This window comes from Stegodyphus dumicola, chromosome 12 (genome assembly GCF_044657685.1).
Source record: "Stegodyphus dumicola isolate Sdum_Otavi_A_Nest chromosome 12, ASM4465768v1".
In the NCBI taxonomy this organism is placed as follows: Eukaryota; Metazoa; Arthropoda; class Arachnida; order Araneae; family Eresidae; genus Stegodyphus; species Stegodyphus dumicola.
In genome coordinates this window covers 108,228,580-108,256,278 of record NC_140779.1, presented here as the reverse complement: position 1 = coordinate 108,256,278, position 27,699 = coordinate 108,228,580, and the positions used below count along the sequence as shown (strand labels likewise).

General features: G+C 33.0%; 1 protein-coding gene across 9 annotated transcripts in view; it reads left to right on the top strand.

Moving 5' to 3' along the window:
- The window catches only part of Dhps (Deoxyhypusine synthase), an 80,072-nt gene that overhangs the window by 44,363 nt on the left and 8,010 nt on the right, over window positions 1–27,699 (top strand). For 6 of the 9 annotated variants that reach the window (XM_085806782.1, XM_085806780.1, XM_085806781.1 and 3 more), the window contains 2 exons: window positions 7,453–7,558; window positions 13,490–13,593. The exons of 1 other annotated variant lie outside the window; for it this stretch is intronic. In XM_085806782.1, the coding sequence (XP_085662908.1) occupies window positions 7,453–7,558; window positions 13,490–13,593 (210 nt within the window). Of the gene's footprint in view, window positions 1–7,452; window positions 7,559–13,489; window positions 13,594–14,646; window positions 14,723–27,699 lie in introns of all 9 variants that reach the window. 2 more of the 9 variants (XM_085806784.1, XR_015038254.1) reach the window with 2 other exon arrangements.

Here is a 27,699-nt window from a genome sequence, read left to right as displayed (position 1 = left end):
TTAAAAAATCAGGACCTTTCCACCACAGCTTGTTAGATCCAAGAGTTGTAGCATCTGATCCTATGGAAATGATGTCGGCTGGGTTCATTTCTGAAGACACATGTCCCCACTGATAGTTAGAAGTAAGTTGTTGAATTTGTGAGACTCTATTACTCACAAAGGTTTTCAAAAAATGTGGTGATGTATTGATCCAGGCTAAAGCAATGCTTGAATCTGACTAGAGCTTAACGTCATCAATTTTGAGTTTCAAAGCTTCTAAAACCTTTTGCATAAGTTTGGACAGGAGTAGACATGCTGATAGTTCTAATCTAGGAATAGTCATAGTCTTGATTGGTGCTACACGAGATTTGCTACAAAGAAGTTTACTACGATATTCACCAGGGTTTGTAATGCTTTGAAGATATATCACTGCCCCAAATGGCTTCTCGGAGGCATCTGCAAATCCCTGTAAAATGAGCATTGAAAAGGTCTCTTTTAAAATGCAACGAGGTACTTGTATATTCTATACTCTGAAGAGTTTTAATAAGCACATTCCATTCATTGGCAAGAGGTGGTGATAACTGTTCCGCCCAGTCTAGCTTAAGCAACCAAAGTGCTTTCATTAATATCTTTGCCTTGCTAATAATAGGACCGAGTAGGCCTAAAGGATCATATAATCTCGCTATTTGAGATAAAACATCTCTTTTCGTAACATCAGGCTTTTCATTAACAGTAACTTTATATTGCAATGTATTCTTCTTATTATTCCACAACATACCTAACGTCTTTACAGTTGTATTACTATTACGATCAAATGAAAAATTCTGTAAATCAGAGTTCTGAGAATCAAAACTAGTAAACCACTTGTGTAGCTTCATTCCTCCTCTTTGGAGCAATTCTGTCAAATCTTTCTGGAGCTGAATGCATTCCTTCAAATTCGAAGATCCAGTAAGACAGTCGTCTACATAGAAATCTTCCAAGACCACCTTCGATGCTACAGGAAAATCTTTTTCTTCATCCTTCGCTAACTGTTGAAGTGTCCTTTGTGCCAAATATGGAGTGCATGCTGTGCCATAAGTTACCGTTTTGAGTCTGTATATTTCTATAGGCTTCTTCATCTTCCTTCCAAAGTATTTTCTGATATTTGGTCTGCGATAGCAATATTTCAATTTGTCGAAACATCTTCTCAATATCGGCAGTAAATGCATAAATATGCTTTCTAAACCGTAACATGATGGAAAAAAGTTCCTCTTGAATGATTCCACCTTTACATAATATGTCGTTCAATGAACAACCGTTAGTAGTTTTGGCACTCGCGTCGAACACAACGCGTAACTTTGTTGTTTTACTATCAGGTTTCAGCACGCCATGATGAGGAAGAAAATATCCTCCTTCAGTTTCAGAATAGTCTTCCATCCTCTCCATATGATTTAATGATTCATATTCCCTTAAAAATGAAACATAAAGCTCTTTCATTACAGAATCACTCGACAAACATTTCCACAATTGATTCAGTCTTTTTTCAGCGATTTCCTTTGAATCCCCTAATTGTATGTTTTCACCAATATCTGGCTTGAACAGCATTTTAACCACATATCTTCCATCCACATGCCGGTAAAATGAGTTTTTAAAAAGTTCGTTGCAATAATTTAATTCAGAATTAACTGTAGATTTAGTTTCATTTACTTCTTCAACTTCCCAGAATGACTTTACTAAGTTATTTAACAAATTAATCTCTGTTGACAAAAAACAATAATTTAAGTCATAATTTTTTACATGTGGAATTCTAACGCTTCCAGAAACTAAAAAGCCGAAGCAGCTGTTTTGAAGAAGTAACTCATTATCTTCTAAACGTATTTTATCTGTTTTTAAAAATTCAAAAAATAATTCCGCACCTAATAATAAATCTACCTTTTTTGCCTTGAAAAATTCATCATCAGCTAACTTTATTCCTTTCGGAATATTTAATTTCGAAATATTAATAGATTTCGATGGTGTCATGTCAGTTGTTTTGGGAACAACTAATAACTCTATTTCCCATTCATTTTCCTTTTCTAAGTTTGATAAACGTGTCTTTATTTGTGATTTAACATTCAAAATAGTGTTGCCTATTCCACTAACTGGAATAAATGCTCTTTCTTTTTTTATTCCTAATGAGTTCATAACCCCTACAGTACAAAAATTAGAAGTTGAAGCTGAATCAAGCACCACTCTAAAAGGAATTCGTTCATCGTAAACATCGCGAAGATAAACAATCGCTGTATTTATTAACACAAATTTAGATTTATTTGCAGCTGCCATCAAAGTTGTGGGGGGGAGAGGGGCAGTCCTTTTTCCCATTCACTGAGGAAAGGTTCAAGGTCAATTCTTTTTCTTTCGATGATTCATTTTGTTTTTCGTCAATTTTATGTAACAGCGAATGATGTGTGTCTTTCTTACAGACATAAAAGCTAAATTTAGCCTTACACTGCCATAATACGTGTGATGGAGAAAGGCATTTAATGCATAATTTATATTCTTTAACAAAATCATACCGCTCAAAAACAGAAATACTCTTAAATTTCGAACAATGATATATTGGGTGTGGTTCTTTACACATAATACACTTTTGAAAAGGGTTTGTTTTAGTTACCAAGGATTTTGAATTTCTAGAACGACTTAATTGATTTGATACTTTAGTAGCATAGCTCTGCTTAGGAAAACTAACTTTGTTTATTTCTTCAAGAATGCGAATTCTTTCTTCGAGAAATTCTAAAAATTCATCAAGTTTGGGAATTTCATTTGATTTTGCGTTTAGTTCAAATGCTTTTCTAGATTCTATATCTAATTTATGCAATAAAATATTTAATATCAAAACATCAGATAAATTATTTCTATCAAATTCTAATACACTTAAAGATCTCAAACATCTTTTAACATTATTTACCAGTGATCTCAACTGAGAAGGTGAGTCATTTATTTTTTCAAAGTTCAACAAATTATTGATAAAGGCATCAACTACTGCTTTTTTGTTTTCATATCTGCTTTCAAGTGCAGAAAATAGCGACTCAAATTTATCCTGACATGATTCTAACATTTTTGCTTCACCTTTAAGTGATGCTTTCAAATAAAACAGTTTCTCAGTATCATTTAAATTATTATTATTACCAATCATAGACATAAATTGCACTTTAAAATTTTTAAAATCTTTGTATTTACCATAAAATTGAGGAAGAGGTAAATCAGGCAGTTTAAAATTTGATTTAGAAACAGTTTTGGTTTCAAATTTATCTTTATTATTTGTTTCACAATTAGAAAGAAAAATTCTAAATCTTACTTCGAACTCTTCGATGCTTTCTTCCAATTCTTGTGTAATACTTCGATTATCCTTCAAGTCAATTTCCTCTGGCAAATTGGTGTATTCCACTATGAGTTGTTTAACCCGAGATTTTAATTCCGACAAAGAATCCAATTTACTTTTCATAATAACATCATGGTTCAGTTTATTCTCCTCCATTTTATACTCATCAAGGAATTTTATCAAAGCTCCGAGTTTCGTTTTCACTACGCCGCGTTGGCGATTCAATGAATATTAGTAGCCATATTCTTCTCCGGCTCGACGGACCAAACTGTTCTTGCCGAAGATAGCTCGAACTTATTTAATGATACTTAACTTCAGTAAGTGGACTGTAATATTAACAATAACAAATTTATTTTAACAAAAACAACATTATTGAATACTAGTACACGCATGTGCTTATAGTTACCTATGTAACTTAGCTAAGAGCGAGCAACCATATGCTCTTACATCAAGTCAGAAATCATTCATACTAATAAAGCAAAAACGAAATAACTTGAACTGATTTTGAGTATCTTTTATTGTTAGGGTTACACTAAAGCCAAACTCTGCTTGGCATAAAACAATGCTGCCAAGCAATACTCTTTCAGACACCGAACAGGAGAAATATACAGCATTTGAATATTTACAAGTAGAATTAATAAAAATAGTAAGCTATATGCTAAGAGAATTAAGTAGATTTAAAACGCAGTAAAAAACTAATCAATTGATCAAGGTAAAAATAAAAATAGTAAACTATATGCTAAACGAATTAAGTAGATTTAAAACACAGTAAAATTCTAATCAATTGATTGAGGTAAAAAAAAAAAAAATAAAGGCTTTTGATAGTCAAACTAATAATACATAAAATACTGTTTCGTCCTTCCCCCCCCCCCAATTTTTAGACCCAATTTCTTTTCTTCCATTCATTTACCTTTCTACCATTAATTGCACTTTTCATGAGCTAAACTATCCATAATTTTCATGCATTCACCTTTTCCTAATAGATTTCCCAAATAGTTTATCTTTTATTGTACACTTATAAGATACTTAAATATGTAGGACATCAATAAAATGTAGCTGCTCTATTTCAGATAATACATTGTTAAACGTGTTGTTTCATTGGAATGAACTAAATGTCTGAATCATGTCCAGTTATATCATACACCACATGTTACTGATGATACCCTAGCATTCACCTTCATTTTGTGGGGAAGATGAGGTATTCAACAAATGCTCGATTAGGTGAGATCAAAAGATAATGCTGGCTATAAGAAGCATATCTTATACCTTATGTTACTTAGATAAGCCAAGCAGTATGTGGCCAGCCATTATCTTTTTGAAAAATGGCTTTGGAATGACCAGAAGATATGTAAGAAAACTGGTCTGCAGCACATCAACAACATATTGGTGTATTGTTAATGTGCCTGTAAAGTGCACTAGAAATGAATGGCTGTTAGAGATAGTATTCTAAATCATTTATTCATATTGGCAGGTCATATGCCATTTGAAAGTGATAGAGATATAAACTTAAAGACCACATCCCCACCATACTCTCATAACTGATTATCATTTGTGAGGCAAAAGTAAGATTCATCAGTGAAGATTTCACAGTTTCATTTGACTTTGACATAATTCTGCTGCTACATTATTTCAAATTCTGATGGTAATGACTACAGATTGGGGTTAACAAATGCCTTTGTAAAAGATGGCTATGTAACAAATCTGCATCAGCCAGTCATTGCAAAACTGTACGCGTTGATATTGGAACTGCGCAAACATCCTGTATTCTTCGCAAATTTCTTCTGTGGTGGACCAGGGGTAAGATTTGGTTCAACACCCTATGCAATGATTAGTGTGCTCTGACATTTGTCTTCTTAACTCTAGACCCCCATGATGCTACACCCCTTCCCGAGTCCATTTCTGCTAAATCTAACCAACAACTGTGACATCAATATATATTTCTTCTATGCAACACAAAAGTCGATTAACTGTACAGAGGCCTCAGATAAAGCCCCTAGTACATCCATTTGTTGATACTGAATATTATGATGTCCCGAAGGCATTTCTTCATTTTCTTTATTCACCTGCACCAGAAATGGCAGGAAAATAACATATTGTACCTATGACAATGCCCAAACTGATGGCTTCATGCATTACATGAATGCTTACATCATACATACTAATTATCTGATTGATTTGCAGAAACAATCATTAGCATAACTTATACACTGCACAGAAATTTGCATGGCAGTGCATTGGCTTTTGGTGATGTAGCGGTTTCTTTGTCTGACAGTACATATATATTATACATGCGTGCATATTTATATATAAAATTTTAATTTATAATAAGCCCTAAAATCTTCCTTTCAGATTCATAATCTTCCATTTCTAATTTAAAAATAGTGACATGCTTATGATTAATCTTGCTAAATTTATGGCTTTCTTCTGCTTCTTATATAATGATATAACGCACAAGATTGCATAAGAATAAAACAAATTTTCAGTACTTTTTCTCCTTCATTTCGAAAATTGGTTTGATTAGTCCTGTGGAAGTGCCATCTGTAAACAAAAAATCTAATTATTTAAAACTTGAATGCTCAATTTCATAATCCCCCCAACACTTTGGCATGTTGGTGACTTCATACATATGCACACACACTTATACACACGTATATGCAGGGGGTGTTCACACATTTTGTAATGATTTTGCAGAGATTTATGTATAAACAAACCTTAGAATTTTATTTTCTAATATCTTCAAGATTTCCAAGATAAAAGTCCTTTTCTTAAAACATTAAGGTAGTAAGTAGAATGAAATAAAGGTTTATTTCATTCTACTCACAATCTTTTAGAATCCATCCAATGTTTTGGAATGCCGCTTATAAAGAGCTTGTTTTAAAAGTCCAGATGCACAGTAATCCATAGGAGACACATCAGGGGACTTGATGCATTTAAAGGAATAGCTTCAATTCCTGTTTCATTTCTCATTCTTTCAAAAAATAAAGCAGTAGATTTAGAGGTATGGCTTGAAGTCTTATCCTGATGGAACTTAACAAAGTGAAAATTGTTTGGACAAAGAGATTGAATTTCTTCTTTAAAAATAAGTGTTAAAACATATTTCTGATAGTAATCCGAATTAATTTTGACATTTTTTTCTACTTATTTTTAGTTTTCTATTATAAGAGCATCCAATAATAACCATAAAAGCTTTAGAAAAACTTTCCTTGTTTTCTCTGAACCAACATATTTTTTTCTCCTCTTTTTCAGTATTAAATCAATCTTTCTCTTTTGCAATCAGATAAGTATATCCAAGCCTCATCAACTGTAACTATATTCCATTTTTCACCTGACAAATAATTTTTATACAGCAATCTACACATAGTCTTTTAATCAGACTTTATAATTTTGTTCACAGCTCCCACAGAGATATTTAAAGATTTTGCAATAGCATTTTGAGGGGCTAGATTTCCCTTTAAAACATGAGATGCAACTTTAGATTTAGTAAAAGCTGTACGTACCTTTGTTGAGTATGCATGTTTTGGCCTTTTTTCCAGTCATGTGTAAACTTTGTTGCTTTCATATTAATTATGTCACTTATTTTAGTTGTAAAAGTATTAAAACCATTTTTTTTTTCAAATCTTTTTATAATAATTGAATTAGTGTATTTCTCTTTGGACAGCGCAAAAATATAGCCTTCGATCCATTGTTTATTCTTCAGTGACACTATAAAGGAAAGAAAATTTTTAATGCTGCAAGCAATAGTGAAGCCTTATTCCAATTTGATGCCAGTCACGTTTGTATTTTAAAATTAATATTTAAATTCATAGAGAAAATTAAAATCGTTACAAAAATGTGTAAACACTCTCTGTATATGAAAAGAATAAGAAGTATTTAAATATTCATAGTATTTTAGATTTTGTTCTTGGTTAATCTTTAGTTCTAGATATTGCATCATTGATGGTTCCTCTCATGTACAAAACAGTGCCCAAGTGAAATTACATTTCCCTTGCCACTGTTCTGAACCAAAGATGACTGCCATTCAGGATTTCTCATTTTTGTAATTATTGTCAAATAAGCAGTTCAGCAAAAGTTGCCTACCATGTACTCATAACTGAAGATGAACTTTATTGTGTACCTGATTTTTTATCTTTTAGAATGAAATTCCTGTATTTTGTCCTGCATTAACTGATGGCTCATTTGGGGATATGGTTTATTTTCACTCTTTTCGCAATCCAGGGCTTATTATTGATATAGCTCAAGGTATGTTGGATTTTGTATGTGTGTGTGTGACCTAGCTAGCTAGTAATGAAAGAAAGATAAATCAATAAGGGAAATTTATATCAGTATGGCTTTATATAAAATTATTGTATCTGAATTGTCTCACTGTTGAGGATATACTCAAAGATTGATGAGATTTCTGATGAAATATAGAATCACATCTTTCAGTTTTACCGAATGGAAAATATTATGACTTTGGCAAAAAAATCAAGGATCTAACAGATTGATTACTTGAACATTTTAAAATAATGGTTTTACAGAGTATATAAAAATTTTAAAAAGAAAAAAGGAGGGATTGTGCTCTATTTGAAAGTACAAAAAATTCTAAAATCTGTCACAGTAGGCACTACCTCAAAACAACCATCTTTGGCACTCTTTCTGAGAACATAACTAAATAATGTTACTGAATATCACTGATAGTGATGTTCTCTAAGACAACAATCTCCGCATTATTATATCCCATGAATATACCAGATTGCCTGAAAAAAGGTACACTTATAACAAACTTAGAAGTGGCTTGCTAGTTACTACCTCTACCAGCACTCAAACATTACCTTTATTGTGATGACAAACTATTGCTCTTTCCTTAAACTGACTGTAGAAACAAGAGATATATAAAATGTAAACTATTAACTTAACTTTATTTTCTCGTCCGTGGTAAGTTAACTTAAAATGATATAATACAAAATCTTAAGTTTCCTTAACTTGCATTTACTGGCTGGAATGCACAATAATTTAACTGTCTACCAAATTTAGCTGTGTCAGACAACCTCAGCTTTACTAAAGCTTACATATATCAAACTTGTGGCAAAAGTTCAGCATCCTCTTTTAATTAAACAACAAATTTTGCTAGATAGGCCGCTGGCAGTAGTGACAGCCAAAACTACAAATCATGCCAGACACAATTCATCCTTTCAATTTAAACCATGTCGATTGCCATAAAAATCTACATAAACCTTTGGACTGTGCTGATGTATGATAAAGAGGCATGAACAGAAAACTCAAAAATAAATCTCTGTTAATAATAATTAATAATTAGTTGTAAATAAATAATTGTTAGTTAAACTTAAATAAAATGTCACACACTTAATGATTTGTAATTTCTTTTTTTACTCTTAGTTTTCATAAAAATAGCTTAGCTATTGTAATTAAAATTTGAAATATTACTAATTGATTTGTTTAGCATGTAAAATATATTAGTTTAATAGCAAAATTAGATGTCTTGATTGTGGCCTTAATGCATGGTTGATGGTCTTAATTGTGCTTTTGTTGTCTGAGAGATTAATTTTCTAATTGTCAATAGAGATATGTGTTTATGCTATCAGAAATGATGGTCACTTTTGGATGCACTCTTCATAAGAAAGTTTACTATAATAATCCAGTTAGGATAAACTGTGCCATACTGCTCTAATGTGGAACTTGTGTATTGTGCCCTTTAACTTACAGTCAGCCAAAGATTTAGCCCTAAGCTGCAATGTTTCTGAAAATGCAACAAGAAAATTATCTTCTTGATTACAGCTGAAATATGTCTTTTCCACTGCTCCGCATAATTAAACTTATTTTTTCTGATATACACTCATTTCAAAATTCACACTGTTTGTATTAAAAAATTGTAAAAATTATGTAGTTTGACTGTCTCGAGGATTAAATGAAGAATAAGGTAATAATTGTAAATATTTTGCTATGGACATTTAAAGATCTGAATCAAAAGCCCATTTGATGAGGAAATCCTAAACCTTTATTGCAGCTTCATGTAATAAGTATTTTCACAAACAAAACTGATTATTTAAAAGAAGCTCATGAAGAGACAAAAGATAATACAGTAAATTTTAATACTGGAATTACTAGTCTTAAAAGTATAGTATCAATTCAGCCAAACAATCATAGCATTGTTTGTAAAAAAGAAAATAGGGAAAAAGTTGTAGCAGAAGTAAACACAATATATAATCTTCTACATAACAGAGACTGAAATCATTATAATTTCTGTAGCAAATCATTCTTGGCAGACTAACCCTCAAATTATCTGTGGCTCTTCTCAGCAACTTTACATTTTAAAGAGGGGATCAAATTACCAGATTAATCCTCAGATTATTTATGGCTCTTATCAGCTTCGTTACGTTTTAAAGAGTGGATTGAATTAACAGAATCTTCTAGAAAAATTGGCGATAAAGAGTTAAAAATGGATTTCTGAAAATTTTCAAAATGTTAGCAACATGGTGAGAAATAGCCATATGTCACCAACTTGGTAATACAGTCAAAAGTCGTTAATTCAGACACTCATAATCCAGAATGGTCTATAATCCGGACCTCAAAGCTAAAAACTTTCTGCGCATGCGTCGCGTTGACACATGCGCATAGGCGTTTACGCGTGCGCGTAAGACTGCGCATATGCGTGTGCGCACGCGCAAGATACATTTTTGCGTGCACGTTTTATGTATAACGGATGGTTTAGGCTAAAATTATCTAATTATCTATTTCAGTTAATGTTGATGATTGCGTTGTTCCTTATCTTCGAATTGGATCCGGCTTATTATTTTTTGCAGACTGTAAGAGCAATTTTATAAAAGTAAACTTGAACTTTCGATTATGTCAAATAGAATTTCCGATGCTGGAGCTCCCAAAGAATCTACAAAACGAAAGTATGTTTCGATGTCCATCAAACAAAAAGTGGAATTGCTGCAAAAAAATGGTTAAAGGCATATCCTTTGTTTATCTAAACTTTGTTTATCTTTAACGCTGGCGGTGTGCAATAAATTGGAAGTTCATCTGTCAGCACTATCCTTATCTTCAGGGCAGATGTTTTTATTTTATTTGGCTTATAATTTTTTACTAAGTGTAGTATTTCATCTTGATGTACTCCGTCTTTGATATGATTTAAATCAAATTCCTCATTATTATAATTCGCTTCCGATAGCGAAGAAAGTAACAGAGGTTATTGAAAACGAAAAAATTTCGATTGACAAATTAATCGGTATTCTCGACACAGCAATTATAGGACTTGAACTGTGGAACTTTGTAACTGAACAAGAAATTATGTCTGTTTATAGAATTAAAGAGAATGTATTATCACATAAAAAACGAAGCAACTTAAACAGCTTACATTGAAAAAAATGTTTAATAAAGGAAGCAAATAAATATTAAGCTTTTTTTTTTTTTTTTTTTTTTTTTTTTTTGTAAATTTTGATACCCTTTAGATCATAATTGTTCTTTATTTCATAAATTATGGTTTCATATTTTTTATTTTATAATTTCTGCATGCTATCTTACCAGATTTAAACTGATGATCTATAATCCGGAATCGCCGGATTAATGACTTTTGACTGTAAAAGTTTGTCATCAAGGCCCATATGCATCAGCAGCCCCTATTTCCTGTTCTTTGGAGCTATTTTTTTTTTTATAACTTCCATGTTTGCATTCTCAGAATTATAGTTACTACAAAATAAATGGAAATTAATACATACAGGTATAGTAACTAATCATCAATTATAGGTTATTTGAAATATAGAAATGCAAATTACCAAGTAACAATATGATAAATAAATAAATAAAAACAAGTACATAATGTATGCCAAATAAATATATGTTTTGTATAAGGAAATGTCTAAATTCTAAATCAGATTTTCTTAAACATTTTTCAGTCATGACCCCTTTTTATCACTGAGATTTTTTTCGTGACCATAATATTTACAAAATTTTTGAAGGACCCCATGAGTATTGTGCAAATTCGACACACGCATGAGTGAAACTGTCAATTTTTTCACTTGTACTGTAATATACTATTGCAGTTTTAGCTCATTAACTTTAATTTCTAATTTTAAGACATAGAACAATGGGAAAATTTTAAATAAGTAACAGACGAAATGACAGCATCACTTGCAAAGCAAGGAAAATGAACGGTTATATTATAAAAAGAATGTGTCAAAACATTTTCGCTTTTTTCTTTACCTGTATTGTCTTATCTTTATCTATTTTTAGATACATTGTCTAAAAATATTTAGTAATTGTAAAATTATTATAATAAGTTAAAGAAATATCAAAACTGCGAAATTTTTGGCACCCCGTTGGGGATTGCTACCCACAGTTTAAGAAACCCTGTTCTAAATCAATGCATTTGTGTTTAAACTGGATTTGTATCAAAAAACCTAAATTATACTTTTAAAAGATTAGTCGAATTGTAAAAGTAGGTTATTCATAATTCATTTGTGCTCTAGGCAAAATGAATTCTTCACTTATGCGTGTGTATCTATAAAGAGAAATTTTTATGTCAATTCAAGCATTTTCTTTTAATTTCCTGCTTTAATTCTAAGCTGAATTATAATTTTATTTTAGATCTAAATGGAAAATTAGGAAGATCAATCCTACTAAATGCAAAATCTATTTAATAAAAGATTTCATATAATTTGTGAGCAATATTTGTTTGAACTAAGAATTTAGCTTTGTGTGTTACCACAAATGCACACATGTGGAAATATTTAATCTCTCTCCTTCTTTGTCTTTTTTTTAAGCACTTTTATTTTTGCTGAATGAATGAGACAGATTGTATTCTTTTAAGCAAAGCTCTTTAATTTGTAGAGTAATGTCCTCTTCTTTTTCCTATGTATCTTTTATTGATAGAAATGTGCAATCATGAGGTGGCTGATAGAGCTATAGGACTATCGCAGAAAAGTAAATTAACATATATGTATATTAATATATATGTATTAATGTCTTATAAAAATGCATGTAAGAAACTTTGAAAAATTTCACAAATTATATAAATTTTAATTATATCTCTTTTTTCCAATTTTCTCATTAATATTTCTCTCACAAAAATATTTTACTTAGATTATTTGTTTAATTGAAGGAAATAAATTTGATTTATTAATAAAAGAGTTCATTAAAATGTTATTTATGTTACTTATACACATACATATAGAACTTGAAAAGAAAGAAGGAAAAAACTTATTGAAAAGAAAAATTAGCATTATTTAAATTATAGTCTGTATTAACCAAAGTTTCGATTATGACTGGCTATGGCTTTTATCTTGGAATTTGTGCATATTTTTTTAATGTAATTTTAATAGACCTAAAATATCACTACAGTACAAAGTCCGTAATCCGGACTCGTCGGCACATCGACGATTCCAGATTAGGGGTTTTTCTGGATTATAGATCATCAATTTAAATCTGGTAAGATGGCACTCAGAAATTATACAATTAAAAATATGAAATAAAGAGCAATTATGATCTAAAGGGTATCCAAATTCAAAGAAAAAAGTTTAATATTTATTTGTTTACTTTAGTAAACATTTCTATCAATGTAAGTTGTTTAAGTTGCTTCGTTTTTTGTGCTAATACTTTCTCTTTAATTCTATAAACAGACATAATTTCTTGTTCAGTTACAAAGTTCCACTGTTCAAGTCCTGTAATTGCTGTGTCGAGAATACCGACTAACTTGTCAATCGAAATTTTTTCATGCTCAATAACGTTCTCTGTTACTTTCTTCACTATCGGAAGCGTGCATGAGTAAATGCTTTACTGGCTTTAAGCGCATGCGTAGCGGACACGCGAATCAAACGTAAACGCTTTACGCGCATGCGTAAGTTTGTGGCTTTGAGGTCCGGATTATAGATCATTCCAGATAATGGACGTCCGGATTAGAGACTTTGTACTGTATAAACTTTAATTTTAAAACTTTAATTAAATTTTTCTCAATTTTTAACTGATATCTAATATTAGTTACCCATTCCTTCATAAAATCAAAATCATAAATAAACTGTATTTTTAATTATTTTTGACAGTATATTCTGTTTGATATTAATTGCTGTATAGTTTCCTCTATAATAAATTAATATAATTTATATTATTTCGAGAATTGTATTTATAAAAAATTAAATAACTTTTAGCTTTGTGTTTTGTGTTTGTTTATTTCAGATATACGCCGAATAAATTCAATGGCTGTGAAGGCTTTGAATTCTGGAATGATAATTATAGGAGGTGGTGTTGTCAAGCATCATATTTGCAACAGCAATTTGATGGTGCATAATATTTTTTGCTGTATAAATTTTTACCTCTGAGTATTTATAAAATTATGAACGTTGCTTACCAAAACAGTGAAGAAAAATAACATTTAATCGGCAGATTTAAAAATCAGTCTGCTATTCTCCTTTTTCTAACATCTCAAAAATATCCTCGTAATATCTTTAGATGTTTGTATCCTGTTAAAATGTGTTGCTCCTTGAAACAAGTATTTATTGCAAGCCTAATACACAAGTAATCCAGTGAAATAAATGTAGTGTTGTAGTGTGGTGTATTTAGTTGTGGCAAAGCACATTAGGGCTACCTGCCTAAGGGGAGGGATGCCTTCGTGGAAGACTTTCTAAGGGTAACTGGCTCATATACACATTACGCACGGGGAAAACCACAAAAACGCCCATGCAGCCAGCCCGTTCGCGAGATTCGAACCTCGGACTGAACTACCTGTGTTCAGTGACTTTAGTGCTCGGCCGCTGGTGGGCCAATGAAATAAATGAACAGCTATATATTGGATAATTAAATCTTTTCTCTCTTAAACAAATAAGTTTTCATGTGGAATTAATTTAAGATAAAATAATAGTATAGCATGCTTTTTCCTTCTCGTTTGAACAACTTATTTTAAATTTAACATTTTATATGCAATTTCTTTATATTAAAGTATATATAAAGATATAATAAAATATTTAATATTATATATATATAATATTAAATACTTTAATATAAATATACCCATATAAAGTTTAACAATTGTTCAATTGTTAAATTTAACAATTTAGTTTAACAATTGTCGTAATTTATGAAATATATATTACAGTTTAACAATTGTTCAATTGTTAAACTGAAATCTGCTTACCAAGATCAGATTTCAATTAAATTTTAATATGATTTTTATATTTTAAATTAAACTGTCAACTCTGTTTGAGGTGTAAGACTAGATTGTAATTTGTTATTTTTCCTTTCATTGTTTAGATTTAATTGCCTGTATTAAAATGAAAACAAATTATCTCATTGCATTGTATGGAAAAATTAATTAACTGTCAATCCTCATTCTGCAGATGACTTCAAGCATCTATATTCATTAAAGGATTGCATCAAATGAATTTCCACTTAAAAGTTCTGAAGTATCTGAAAGTAAATAAATTAATCATAAATATCTCTAAGATTATGTTAAATTATAGAATCATTTTGTAGTATATCCCAAATGTATGTTTTACCATTCTATGAAGAAACTTACCAATAGTCAAGAAGCAAGTTCGACACTATTCCAGAATACGATTTATGAAATATGAATCTGAAGATCACTTGTAGGATAAATTTTTTCTATATTTGTGATTGAAACTATAATAATTTTCTTCAAACATTTTTTCCAACTTTGTTTATTGAATGTTTCTGCACTAAAAAAGGTAACAGAAATAAAAATAATAATTGAATACTTTTGTTTTTAATTACAGAAGTATATTATTTTTTATATCAATTAAATTAAAAGCAATGTTTTAAAGTCTACTTTTTCTTTTATATTCAATTTTTCAATTTCACCTTTTTATTAAAACAGAAATTGTTCTTGTTTAATATAATATGTGGAAAATATATTTAAAAATAACATTATTACTGAAGCTTCTGTTTACAAAAATTAATCATTTTCATTTTTAATAAAAACTATAGTCTGATCTAACATAGTAGATATTAAATTGCAATCAAATGCTGAAAATGAATTAAAATATCAAAAGATCAATACAGTACAAAGTCCGAAATCCGGACTCGTTGGGACTTTGGCGATTTCGGATTTTTCCCGATATAAAATCATTAATTTAAATAGATAAATTAATATTAGATTTAATTTAAATCTGGTAAGATGACATGCAGAAATTATACAATTAAAAATATGAAATCGTAATTTATGAAATAAAGAGCAATTATGATCTAAAGGGTATCAAAATTTACAAAAAAAAAAAAAAAAAAAAGCTTAATATTTATTTGTTTAATTTATTAAACATTTCTTTCAATGTGAGTTGTTTAAGTTGCTTCCGCCACTCGAAAAAGTTCCTTTTTCTTTTTTCTTATGGCATATAAAGTTAACTTCCAATGCCATGCTCATCGCATAATTGAATATGCTTTATCTATTTTTTGCACCAATTCCACTTTTTGTTGAATGGACATCAAAACATGGTTTCGCTTTGTAGATCCTTTGGCAGCTCTAGATTTGGAAACTCTTTTCAACATAATCAAAAGTTCAAGCTTATATTTTATAAAATTGCCGTAATAATAAGAGTGTGCAAAAAATGATAAGCTGGATTAAACAAGAAGATTAGGGAACAGTGTGGTCCGCTTCATTAACTGAAATAATTTTAGCCTAGCTTAATAGCGTCCATTATACATTATTGGCTGTGTATCAAAAGATTGGCGACGGAAGCCAAGTTGTTTCGCTAAATTTTGTCTTGTTCCTATTGCATACTGAATTGCATTAGTTTAGTTATTTACTATAACTACGTTTATTTCTTGCACGTGCTTAAAACTAATCTAAGTCCTGAATAAATAAACTCCCACATATACTTAATGCTTTATCTAGGGCCGTCGCTAAACTAGGGCTGTGGAGTCAGTATGGAAAATGACTGACTCTGACTCTTGGAATTTTAATGACTCCGACTCCTTCATATATATGTAAACGTATACACATAGGTACAGCTTATTTTTTTAATATAAAAGAAGTAATAGATGCTATACAAAATAAAATTTGTGCATAGCAAATTTTTAATATTAATTAGCATTTATTATGAAATGGAAAAACTGGCATTAGTAATTTCTAAGTAAAACTTCGGCAACATCTTCTCTGTTAGAGAACCATAGATCCAATTTGATAAACTTCAGAACTGAGAAGAGTCTTTCCACACTGATTTGAGTAGGAAGAAGAGCTGTTACTGTTAGGACTACTTTCTTTAACTTTTCAGGATTTTCAGGATAGATTTTTATAAGTTCTAAAAGAGGTGTCTTGCAAGTGCAATCATATTTATCTATTTCTTCAAAGGCCGTGTATAAATCTTGTTTGTATTTTTTCATTTTTATACCTAAAGGCTGTTGGTTATTTATTTTCATTCGCTTTGCCTTAGTCTTTTCAAATCCAAATTTTTCCTTTATCCAAATATTTCTCAAAATCTAATTCATCAGTGGAAGAGAATGATAGACTCAGTTGCAATATCTGCAGCTTGACTGTCCTGATTTGAATACTCCGGTTGTTCTGAAAATAATTTAATTCTTAATGAAAGTTCATAGATGGCTTTCTTTGCCTTTTTAATTTGTTTGTCCAACAAATCCAACAAAATTTGGTGTTTTGGATCTACATATATTGAACCCAACAGGGTCTTATTATCTAGCAAAATAGTTTCTCTTTTCTTCATTGAAGAAATGATTCCTTCTGCAATAAACCCTTTATTTCAGAAAGAACAAACATGGCATTCTTCCACTCTTGCGTCTTGTTAATTCAACAGACTGTAGCTTTTTGGTGGCTATATACAGTATAGAAAGAAGAGTTTCCAATTCTGCAAGATCATCCTAGTCTTTCTGTTAGTGAAACATTAAGCTTATCTACATCTTCTGATATTCTCGTCTCCTGTTAATTCTTCAGGTTGTAGCTTTTTTTGTGGCTATATATAGTGTTGAAAGAAGGATTTCCAGTTCTGCAAGATTATTCCACAGTCTTTCTGTTGGTGAAATATTAGGGTTATTTACATCTTCCGAAAAAGTTTGTTATCCTAACAACCACTGTATCATCAAATATGTACTTCTCCATTGTGTTGCTCCTTTTCCTGCTTGCTTCCTAAGAATGGCATCAATTTTGGGAGTTCTTGCTGCTTACGTAAATTCACCAATGAGATTAGTAACTAAATGAATCAGTTTAATCAATAATGGTAAATATCACGTCCATCCTGCTCCCTTATATTTATTTACTAGTATGCCAATAAAATAGAAAATAACTATTTATTAATGTATATAGTCCATAAATAAAAATATTAACTCAGTTTGTCATTAATTTTTTTTTTTTTCAATTCACTTTAATTTCATTTCAAGTTCAAACTGTTCAACAAAAACTGGAGTCAACATATTTTTTAGCAACTCCAGCTCTGACTCCACAGCCCTGCGCTAAATACCGCCTGGTGCAGTCTCTACGGATCCTAAATTCTAAATTTTCACAGCACCTAAACTTTGCATCCCATTGCTTTCCTTAAATCATAAAAAACTTCTCATCGCTTAATTTTGCCGCTCGGTGCTTCCCCAAATTCCAAAAATTTCGTTTTCCCTAAATTCTTCTGTCCAGTGCCGACATATTCTGCCACCGCTTCTCCGTTTATATATCAGTTATTCTTAATTAAAATAACACTAAATGTTATCTTTTGGCCTATGAGTTTCATTAACAAAATCTATTTTTAGCATATAAAAAGAAATTTTTGTTGAATTTTTCCTCATCAACATTTCTTAGAGCATTTAAAAATCTATATCATCGCCAAGCATAATATTAGCATAAAAGGTTGCCATGCTCTTGTTATTCAATTACTAATATATAAAAAAAAAAGTTTAGATATCACTGCATGAGTTACTACTGAAGCTGTCATGTATTGCTAAACATGCAGTGATGAAAGCAAAATATAATAAATAATGACTCGCGAGGTTGGCATCAGGGATATAAAATAGGTGAATGTTTCGGTTTGAGATGTATGCCAAGCAGATACTCAGCTATGGAGCCAAATTATTAATCTCGCAAATTTATGCTCACATAATTGTTTTTCCATAACGAGGTATTTTATTTAGTGATGATGATGATGTCGTGTCTATGACAAAGTGAAATTATATAGCTCCGAAGCTGTCAAAGACAGCTTTTGCAACCTCGGCAGCTCTATCTGTATAAAGTAGGTCCACTGGGTCTTCAATGCCGATGTTAAACAGTCTGGCCTGGATTGCTGGGCAGCTGAAGATGTGATGGCAAGACAGTGGGATGTCATCTGGGCAATGAGGACAAATGTTGGTGTAACTACGCTGTCCGTCTGCAGAAATCCTCATCCCCTTTAAGTGATTTGTCCTAAGTCTGGTTATGATAGTCGATATGGCTCTGTCACAGTTCAATTCCGGGATGGAGTTTCTCTTAACTTGGCCAATTAGTCTTTGGCTGGCAACTGCATTGGCATCAATGAGGGTTAAACAGTTGGATGGCTGAAGAGAATCACGGGATGCATTTGCAAGCTCATCGGCTTTCTCATTAGCAAAAATATTTACATGAGCTGGTATCCATTGTAAAATGCAGGATCTTTGGCAGCAATGATTTTGTTTGTGAGCTCAATGATCTGATGACTGAGTTGACATTTGCCCTTCTGGATCGCTTGCAATGCTGATCTGCAGTCAGAGAAGATGATGATACCCTTGGAACTCTGCTCTTCTTTAGAGAGATAAATCTCCAGAGCACTTTTGATGGCGACGAGCTCGCATGTATAGTTGGAGGCGATTTCTCCCAACAGGAATACTGTGGCATTTCTGCACTCCGTCTGGTCTAATGAAAAAGACTCCCGCTCCTTCTCTGTTGAGATTGGAGTCGGAAGAGCCGTCTGTGTAGGTGATCGTCAGATCTTGAGTTAAGGTCATGAGTTCCTCAATGGTATGGTCACCTTTTTCATTGATTATTGCGGTGGGATCTTTCTTGGTACAAGGCTGTAAGAGGTTTAAATAAATTTTTGTTTGGGGGAGAGGGCGCAGAATGTTGTAAGGCTTTTGGAAATTTTGAGAGTCTCATATTTGAGGTTGATGTCATTTCTGATATCTTGGTCATGTTGAAGGGTTGAGGATCTCTTAAGCCTGCAATTGTCACTCCATGCCCTGAAGGTTCTACTTGAGATATGATGTTCAGCAAGGGTTTGTATTTTTTTGGTAAATTTAATTGTTATTAATTTTCTTCTGCTCTCCAAGGGGGCGAGGCCGCATTCCTTTTCAATTTTGATGTTATTCGTTGATGAAACATCTCCAGTGATGATTTTAGAGGGCCCATATTGAACAGCGTCAATCTTTCCTTTAACAGTAGACCTTGTCGATGCCCATATGGGTGCTGTGTATTCTAGAACAGGCCTGACGATGGAAGTGTAAGTATTCTTGAGGGTTTTTTGGTCTTGATCCCCAAGTGGCATCACAAAGTCTTTTAAGGATGTTTAGCTTTTTCAATGCCTTTATTGAAACATGTTCAAGGTGTTTAGAGAATCTCAACTCTGCATCTAGAGTTAGTCCAAGATACTTGGGGTTAGAAGTTTGTTTGATTTCAGAACCTAATAGCTTTATAATAAAATGAAACGAGCTTCTATTTTTTCTATCTGTTGAGAAGACACAAAAGTTTGTTTTATCTGGATTAATTTTAAGATCTTTTGACCAGATTTCAATGCCTTTCATACAGATATTTAGAGCCTTTTGTGAGACTTCAAGATTTCACTGGGTGTGCCAGACTGCAATATCATCGACATAACAGGCAACTTTGATTTCTTTACTGATGTGGGGGTCTATCGTATTCATGTATAGAAGAAAAAAAAAAAGAGGGCTAAGTATGGAGCCCTGAGGAACTCCTGCCCGAATATGGCGAGTGGTGAAGAAACTGCCACTAACCCTGACTTTAAAGCTTCTTTTCCTTAGAAAATCATTAATCCAGATTAGAGCATTAGATGTAATGCCTGTATCGTGTAAAAAGTTGATCAGTTTCTGCCTCCAGACTCTGTCGAAAGGAGCAGAAAGATCAAGAAGAACCATGGTGGTTTTCTTATGGGGTTTGTTTTGAAAGCCGTCAATAATCGATTGGTAAAGGTAGAAAAGCTGATCGATGGTGCTGTGATTTGCTCTACATGCAGTCTGATACGAGTACAAAATGTTGTTCTTTGTGATCCAATTCATCAGCCTAAAGTGAATAATGCACTCCATAAGTTTGCACGGAATGCAGGTGAACGAGATAGGTCTGTAATTAGCGCAGTTACTTGCAGATTTTCCAGGTTTTAGCATGGAAATAATTACAGAGTTCTTCCAGGATTTGGGTAACTTACCAGAGCGCCATGATATATTAAAGATATTCAGCAAGTCTCTATTGGCATATTCACCAAAATGTGTGATCATTTGTCCGAAAATGAGGTCTGATCTGGGGGATTTCTTTTGATCCAGGCTATTTATTGCAGATTCCAGTTCCTCAGGATCAAAGTCAGATGTGAAGATGCTGTTATCGGTCCTTTTCCTGCTTCTTTTAATAACAGGTAGGTATTTTTTATAAACTTTCTTGTCTCCTGTCGTATACTGCAGTTTACTAGAAGCTTTGTAGTGCTTAGCAAGTAAGTTTGCTATTTCTTTGTTTATTCTGGCATTTGAGCCATTTGTGGAGATCACATTCGCCTGTATGTTGGCTGCTGGACTACTTGAGTTGTTTAGAGCCTTAATCAAGTTCCAATATTGGTACGTTCCTTTTCTTGGGTCAAGTTTTTCGCACAACTCTGTCCACTTCTCTTGTTTGCTAGCCGAGATGGCTTCTTCCACCTTTTGACTTACTTCTATAAGTTTACGTCTTATTTCCTCACTGTTGTTACTTTGGAGTTCTTTACTGGTTTGGTCTCTTTCCTTTATAAGTGCCTCGATGTTATAATGCTTCCAAAATGGAATCCAATCGTCCTTATGCTTTCCTCTAGGGATTTTTCCGATTTGGATGCGGCTAGTAAAGAGAGAGAGAAGTTCCTCAAGGTTACTACAGACTGTTGGTTCAGAGCATAGCTTCTCAAGTTCTCGGGTCTCTTTGGCATTGAAGTCTCCTAATATGATTTTTGTCTCTGAGTTTGAAGATGCCAGATCTTGAAGGAGGTCTGTATCAATAGGAGAATTGTTGGAATGGTAAACATTAATTACAGTGATAGTGTGCTCCGGAAGAAGGACATTTATTGCTTGAGCCTCCGTGCTGGTATCTGACAGGAAAGTTGAAAGGACTTCTACGTATTTAATTTCTGGTGTCTTCACAAGAAAAGCTATTCTTCCTCCGTTGCTGTTTGGCCTGTCCTTTCTGATTGTTGTGTACCCTTTAATTTTTAGACTAAGTTTTTCTTTAAGTTTTGTTTCCTGCAGGCAGAGAACATGAATATTATTGGAAAACAAAATGTCTGAGAGTTCAGCCAATTTTCTCTGGGTGCCATTGATATTTAGCTGTAGAAAGTTCACTGTCTTCGTAGCTAATTTCTCGACAAGTCTCCGGACTGCAGCTCACGTTGCGTCGGCTGCCCCGGACGCGGTAGCATGTTGACTAGCAGATATTGCACAGTTCATAGAAAAAGAAGCTGCCAGAGCCTCGAAGAGGTTGGACTTTTGCCTGTTGGTCCGCAGGAGGTATTTTATTTCCCTCCTACCACTCAAGGATAAACCTATGGAGGCATTCTCCAATCCGCCACCTGGGGAAGCGCTCTCTAGGGATTGCAGGCTCCCCCGAGAGATTTTTTTATTTATTGCTTAAGTGAAATTAAAAATCGGAATTTTTAAGCGAAAATCTCCACGTTTTATTATGGAAGGAAAAATCAAATGTGCATGCGTAAGGCATACACACACACACACACACACACCAAAAAAAAAAAGTTTGTGTCCTTGAGGTTTGGATTTTAGATCATTCTGGATAATGGACTTCTGGATTTCGGACTTTGTACTGTATTTTCTAATTATATTAAATTATACAGATATGGAAACATATTGTTTGAATATGTTAAAGTTTTATATGTGTTTTGATCAGCAGTGTTCTGGGTATTTAGTTTTACCTGTGATTGCTGAAAATGGTAATCATGGAAAATCTGTAACTTTAATTAAAAAGCCCTATATAATGTGTTTCAAAGAACTTATCAATTTTAATAATATTCTTTTTACTTGCACAAAATGCTTTCCTTATTTGTGCATAATTTTATATCGTTACTGTGTATCAGAAGTTGCTAAATCACAGACTGAAAACACTAGGGGGGGGGGAATTATGCGAAAGGGAGAAAATATGCAAGTATATACAGTCAAAAGTCGTTAATCCGGACTCGTCAGTACTTCGGCAATTCCGGATTATAGATCATCAGTTTAAATCTGGTAAGATGACATGCAGAAATTACAAAATTAAAAATATGAAACTGTAATTTATGAAATAAAGAACAATTATGATCTAAAGGGTATCAAAATTTACAAAAAAAAGCTTAATATTTATTTGTTTACTTTATTAAACATTTCTTTCAATGTAAGTTGTTTAAGTTGCTTCCTTTCATGTGATAATACTTTCTCTTTAATTCTATTAAACAGACATAATTTCTTGTTTAGTTACAAAGTTCCGCTTTTCAAGTCCTATAATTGCTTTAAATCATATCAAAGACGGAGTACATCGACATGAAATACTACATTTAGTAAGGAATTATAAGCCAAATAAAATAAAAACATCTGCCGTGAAGATAAGGATAGTGCTGACAGATCACGGCGTTTGCCCCCGGCCGCAGAGCAGCGTGAAATTGATAAACAGATTTCGGATTTCGAAACATAATTTCGCTTTATAAATCCTTTACATATTAGTAAATATATATCAGAAATTCTATTTGACATAATCAAAAGTTCAAGCTTACTTTTATAAAATTGCTCTAACAATCTGCAAAAAATAATAAGCCGGATCTAATTTGAAGATCAAGGAACAATGCAATCTGCAACATTAACTGAATTAGATAATTTTAGCTTACCTTTTACCGTCCGTTATACATTAAATGCGCATGCGCACACATATATTTGCAGCCGTAAAGGTCTTACGCGCACGCATAAACGCCTATGCGCAGAAAGTTTGTAGCTTTGAGGTCCGGATTATAGATCATTCCAGATTATGGGTGTCCAAATTAACGACTTTTGACTGTATAGTATATTATTTTATAAGTAGTGAAATAGTTCTCAAATAGAAAGAAATGTCTCAAGTAATTTAATATTGATATTATATTTTATAATTAAGGCAGTTATTTAACATAAATATAATTTTATTCCCCTTTCACTGCATTCAGAAAAGTATATTCCTGCGATACATAAATTTAGAACTTTTGTACAATGCATTGAACCTTCTCTTTTTAGATAAAAAAGCTAAGCATTTTCTTTAGGTTTTCTAATTCCTCTCCTGTTCTAATTAGGAGTTGACTTCTCCTCCTTCAAAATACTATCTTTTCACAGTTGCACATTTCTGTTGAGTTTTGTACAGCTATTGAGAAAAATATGTACAGTTAATCCGGACTCGTCGGGACTTCGGCAATTCCGGATTATAGATCATCAGTTTAAATCTGGTAAGATGACATGCAGAAATTACAAAATTACAAATATGAAACCGTAATTTATGAAATAAAGAACAATTATGATCTAAAGGGTATCAAAATTTACAAAAAAAAAAAGCTTAATATTTATTTGTTTACTTTATTAAACATTTTTTTCAATGTAAGTTGTTTAAGTTGATTCCTTTCATGTGATAATACTTTCTCTTTAATTCTATTAAACAGACATAATTTCTTGTTTAGTTACAAAGTTCCGCTGTTCAAGTCCTATAATTGCTTTAAATCATATCAAAGACGGAGTACATCGACATGAAATACTACATTTAGTAAGGAATTATAAGCCAAATAAAATAAAAACATCTGCCGTGAAGATAAGGATAGTGCTTACAGATCAACTTCCAATTCATTATGCGTCACGGCGTTTGCCCCCCTCCCCTCGCCGCAGAGCAGCGTGAAATTGATAAACAGATTTCGGATTTTGAAACATACTTTCGCTTTATAAATCCTTTACATATTAGTAAATATATATCGAAAATTCTATTTGACATAATCGAAAGTTCAAGCTTACTTTTATAAAATTGCTCTAACAATCTGCAAAAAATAATAAGTCGGATCCAATTCGAAGATTAAGGAACAACGCAATCTGCAACATTAACATAATTAGATAATTTTAGCTTACCTTTTACCGTCCGTTATACATTAAACGCGCATGTGCACACATATATTTGCAGCCGTAAAGGTCTTACGCGCACGCATAAACGCCTATGCGCGTGCATCAAAGCGACGCATGCGCAGAAAGTTTGTAGCTTTGAGGTCCGAATTAACGACTTTTGACTGTAGAACTCTTTGTTGGCATTTCTTCCTTTTAACAGGAGAAAAAAAATGTAGTGGACTTTACAAAAAAACTTCTCATCTGATTAAAGAGGAATAATGCAATAACATTGGAGAAAGCTGAGGATTTTAATTTACTTTTAATTCTAAAACAAATTAGATGAGAGAGTTTACAAAGCAATTGCAATTCAATATGCGAAAATTATTTAAAGTAAGCAGTCAATTTAGCAGAGGTTTTGCGTTAAAAACAAAATTTAGTTTTCCTAAACAACTAAGGTAAGGGTTGAAATATGGAAATAAAAGTTTAACTGAAACATTTAATTAATTCATTTAATGCAAATTGGGCCATCAAATATGCTTTTTCTTTCACTGCAGTTTACAGCTAAACATATTTATAACACCATTCAGTAAGATTCAAAATATCAACATCATCAAAATTGCATTTTCCAAATGTACTTTTTTTTGCTTTTCTTACATGTTCTGGAAGAAATATCACCATTTTAATACAGTTGATTCTGGTTATCGGACCACATCGGGAAGCGATCGTTTTCATCCTAATAGCCGGCTGGTCCGATTACACGAACATGTCCTGTGTTGTAAGATGGGACGTGCTATGTGTAGCAAACTGTAAATGTACGTGTAAATCATGTACTAAAATGTAATTATTAACTTTATGGTGCAGTACACACATATGATGAACATACATGTACAAACAAGAAATACGGTCGAACTTTTTTCATTCATAAAATTAATTTAGAAACAAATTCTAAGAAACAATCTCCACGATACTCAGCGTACGAAGCACAATATAAACAAGTTCTTACCAAGTTCTAGTCAACATTTGAAGAACTTATGACAGATAGCACGTGAACGAAATCGCCACAAACATCTAATGCAGCAATGGGACTGCCTTCATTTCCCTCCTGAATGAAATACTGATGCAAAGTTTCAATGCATTTCCTCGCATCCTGTGTTGTCACTTGCGCCAACTTATTAGTGGCATCATCATCATCACTTTTTTGGTCTTCCAATACTGTCGTATGTTTTGCTTCGTCATAATCTTCATTTTCATCGAGGCATTGAAGCTTGTTGTCGATAGATGAAAATTCTTCCCAGTTTTGTAGCTGTTGAAGTTCCACATGCCTGTCATCCTTTTCATTTTCAATGAGCATGTCCACATCCATCTCCAAAACCATGTGCTTAAAGCCACAGTGAGAAAAACAGTTCTGAATTGTCTCACTGCTCACTTTTTGACAGCTGTCGGCCACAAATGTAAGATGTTGGCCTTTGAACTGACTTCGCTGGCTTTTGACGATGAGGTCAGCAAACTTTTTTCAATTGCTTCAGGGATGTAATTAACCAACCTTGCACAATAAAGGGTCTTCAAATTTTTTATGATGCCCATGTCCATTGGCTGGACCAAAGCTGTGGTTCTGGGAGGTAGAAATTCCAGTTTGACGTTCATCAAACAATCTAAATTAGGATGTGCTTCACAATTGTCAAGAAGAAGCAGCTCTTTTCTCGACTGGCATTGTAGCTCTCTGTCCCAATCCTTTCAGCCATTCTGTAAAAAGTTCAGGGGTCATCCACACGTTTCTGTTTGCACAATACACAACTGGTAAACTCTCCGTCCTAAGTCATTTAAAGCAACGAGGCTTAGTGCTTTTTCCATAACCAACAGTTTCCTCTTGTCCGTTCCCGACATGTTTGAGCAGCACAAGACAGTTAAGCGATCCATCGCTTTTTTGGAGCCAGAGAGTGCAACATGTTTGTAACTTAATGAGCCGTCCGGTGTAGCATGATAATACAGCCCAGTCTCATCAGCATTGTAGATGTCATCTGCTGAAAAATTTTCAAGATGCTTGGGCAGTTTTGTTGATTCCCATTCTTCAGCATTTACACTATCAGCACTTTCTTTCTCTCCATGTACTTTCTTGAATTTTATGTCATGTGTAGATTTCCATCGAGACAACTAACCATCCGTAACTTTAAAGTCATCGTAGCCCAGCTTTTTAGCGAGTTCTTCTGCTTTGCATTTTAACATTGGGCCGCTTACTCGCACAGATTGTCCAGTAACAATGGCAAACCATTCATTAAGGTCCTCATCGAGATCTGGGTCCCTGCCTTCACGCTTCCATTTTTTGTAAGTTCCTCCTCATCCTTCACATTGTGCCCATTCTTCTCGCAGCTCATTCTCTTGTTTTATCAAGCACGAAATTGTAGTCTTTGCCAATCCGGTTATTTCCAACAACCGACGCTGACTAGTGTTTCGTGGTTGTTGCTTGATCTTATTCAGGAAACCAATTTTTTTCAGCTAACGTCAAGTCCCGTCGTGGCATTTTGGCAGGAAAGACGAGATACGCACACAGTTTACTGACTAAAGTGTTCTGAAGAAACCTTGGTGTTTTGGGTTCAAGATGTTGAGGTCAAAAGGGAGATAAAATGCTTGCCATTCAAAGCTTTGGCACTAAAATCATCCCAATAAGGTGATGAAATGATAGCTTTCTTGTGTAAACTCTGTAATCATGATTGACAGGCGGGAATTCCTTTCAGGTGGAGCCGGACACTCTATTGTCCATTTCCTCGAAACTCGAAGGTGCAGGTCAAAGAAAATGGTGTGCGTGTTCACCTCCCACCGGTTTTGCTTTTGTCATGCATTTTAAGGAATTTTTACCTTTGGTAAAGCATTTTACTGGGAAGCTGCAACTACAGATCTTCCCATATGTCGCAGACCACTTGTACATCCGCTGTATGCGGCCGACTTGTGGCTTCTGTTTCTTATTCGATCTCACGTTTTTTGGTCCAAATAAGCGAATAATATCAGGCTTATGTACATAGGATTAGTTTTAGTTCTTTAGGATTTGGTCTGATTATCCGGTGGTCGAATTAATCGAATTTGACTGTATATTATGGAAAAAGTCTATAGTTTAAAATTGTTTGAAATTAACACATGTGTTAATTTTAAGGTAAAATTAATGA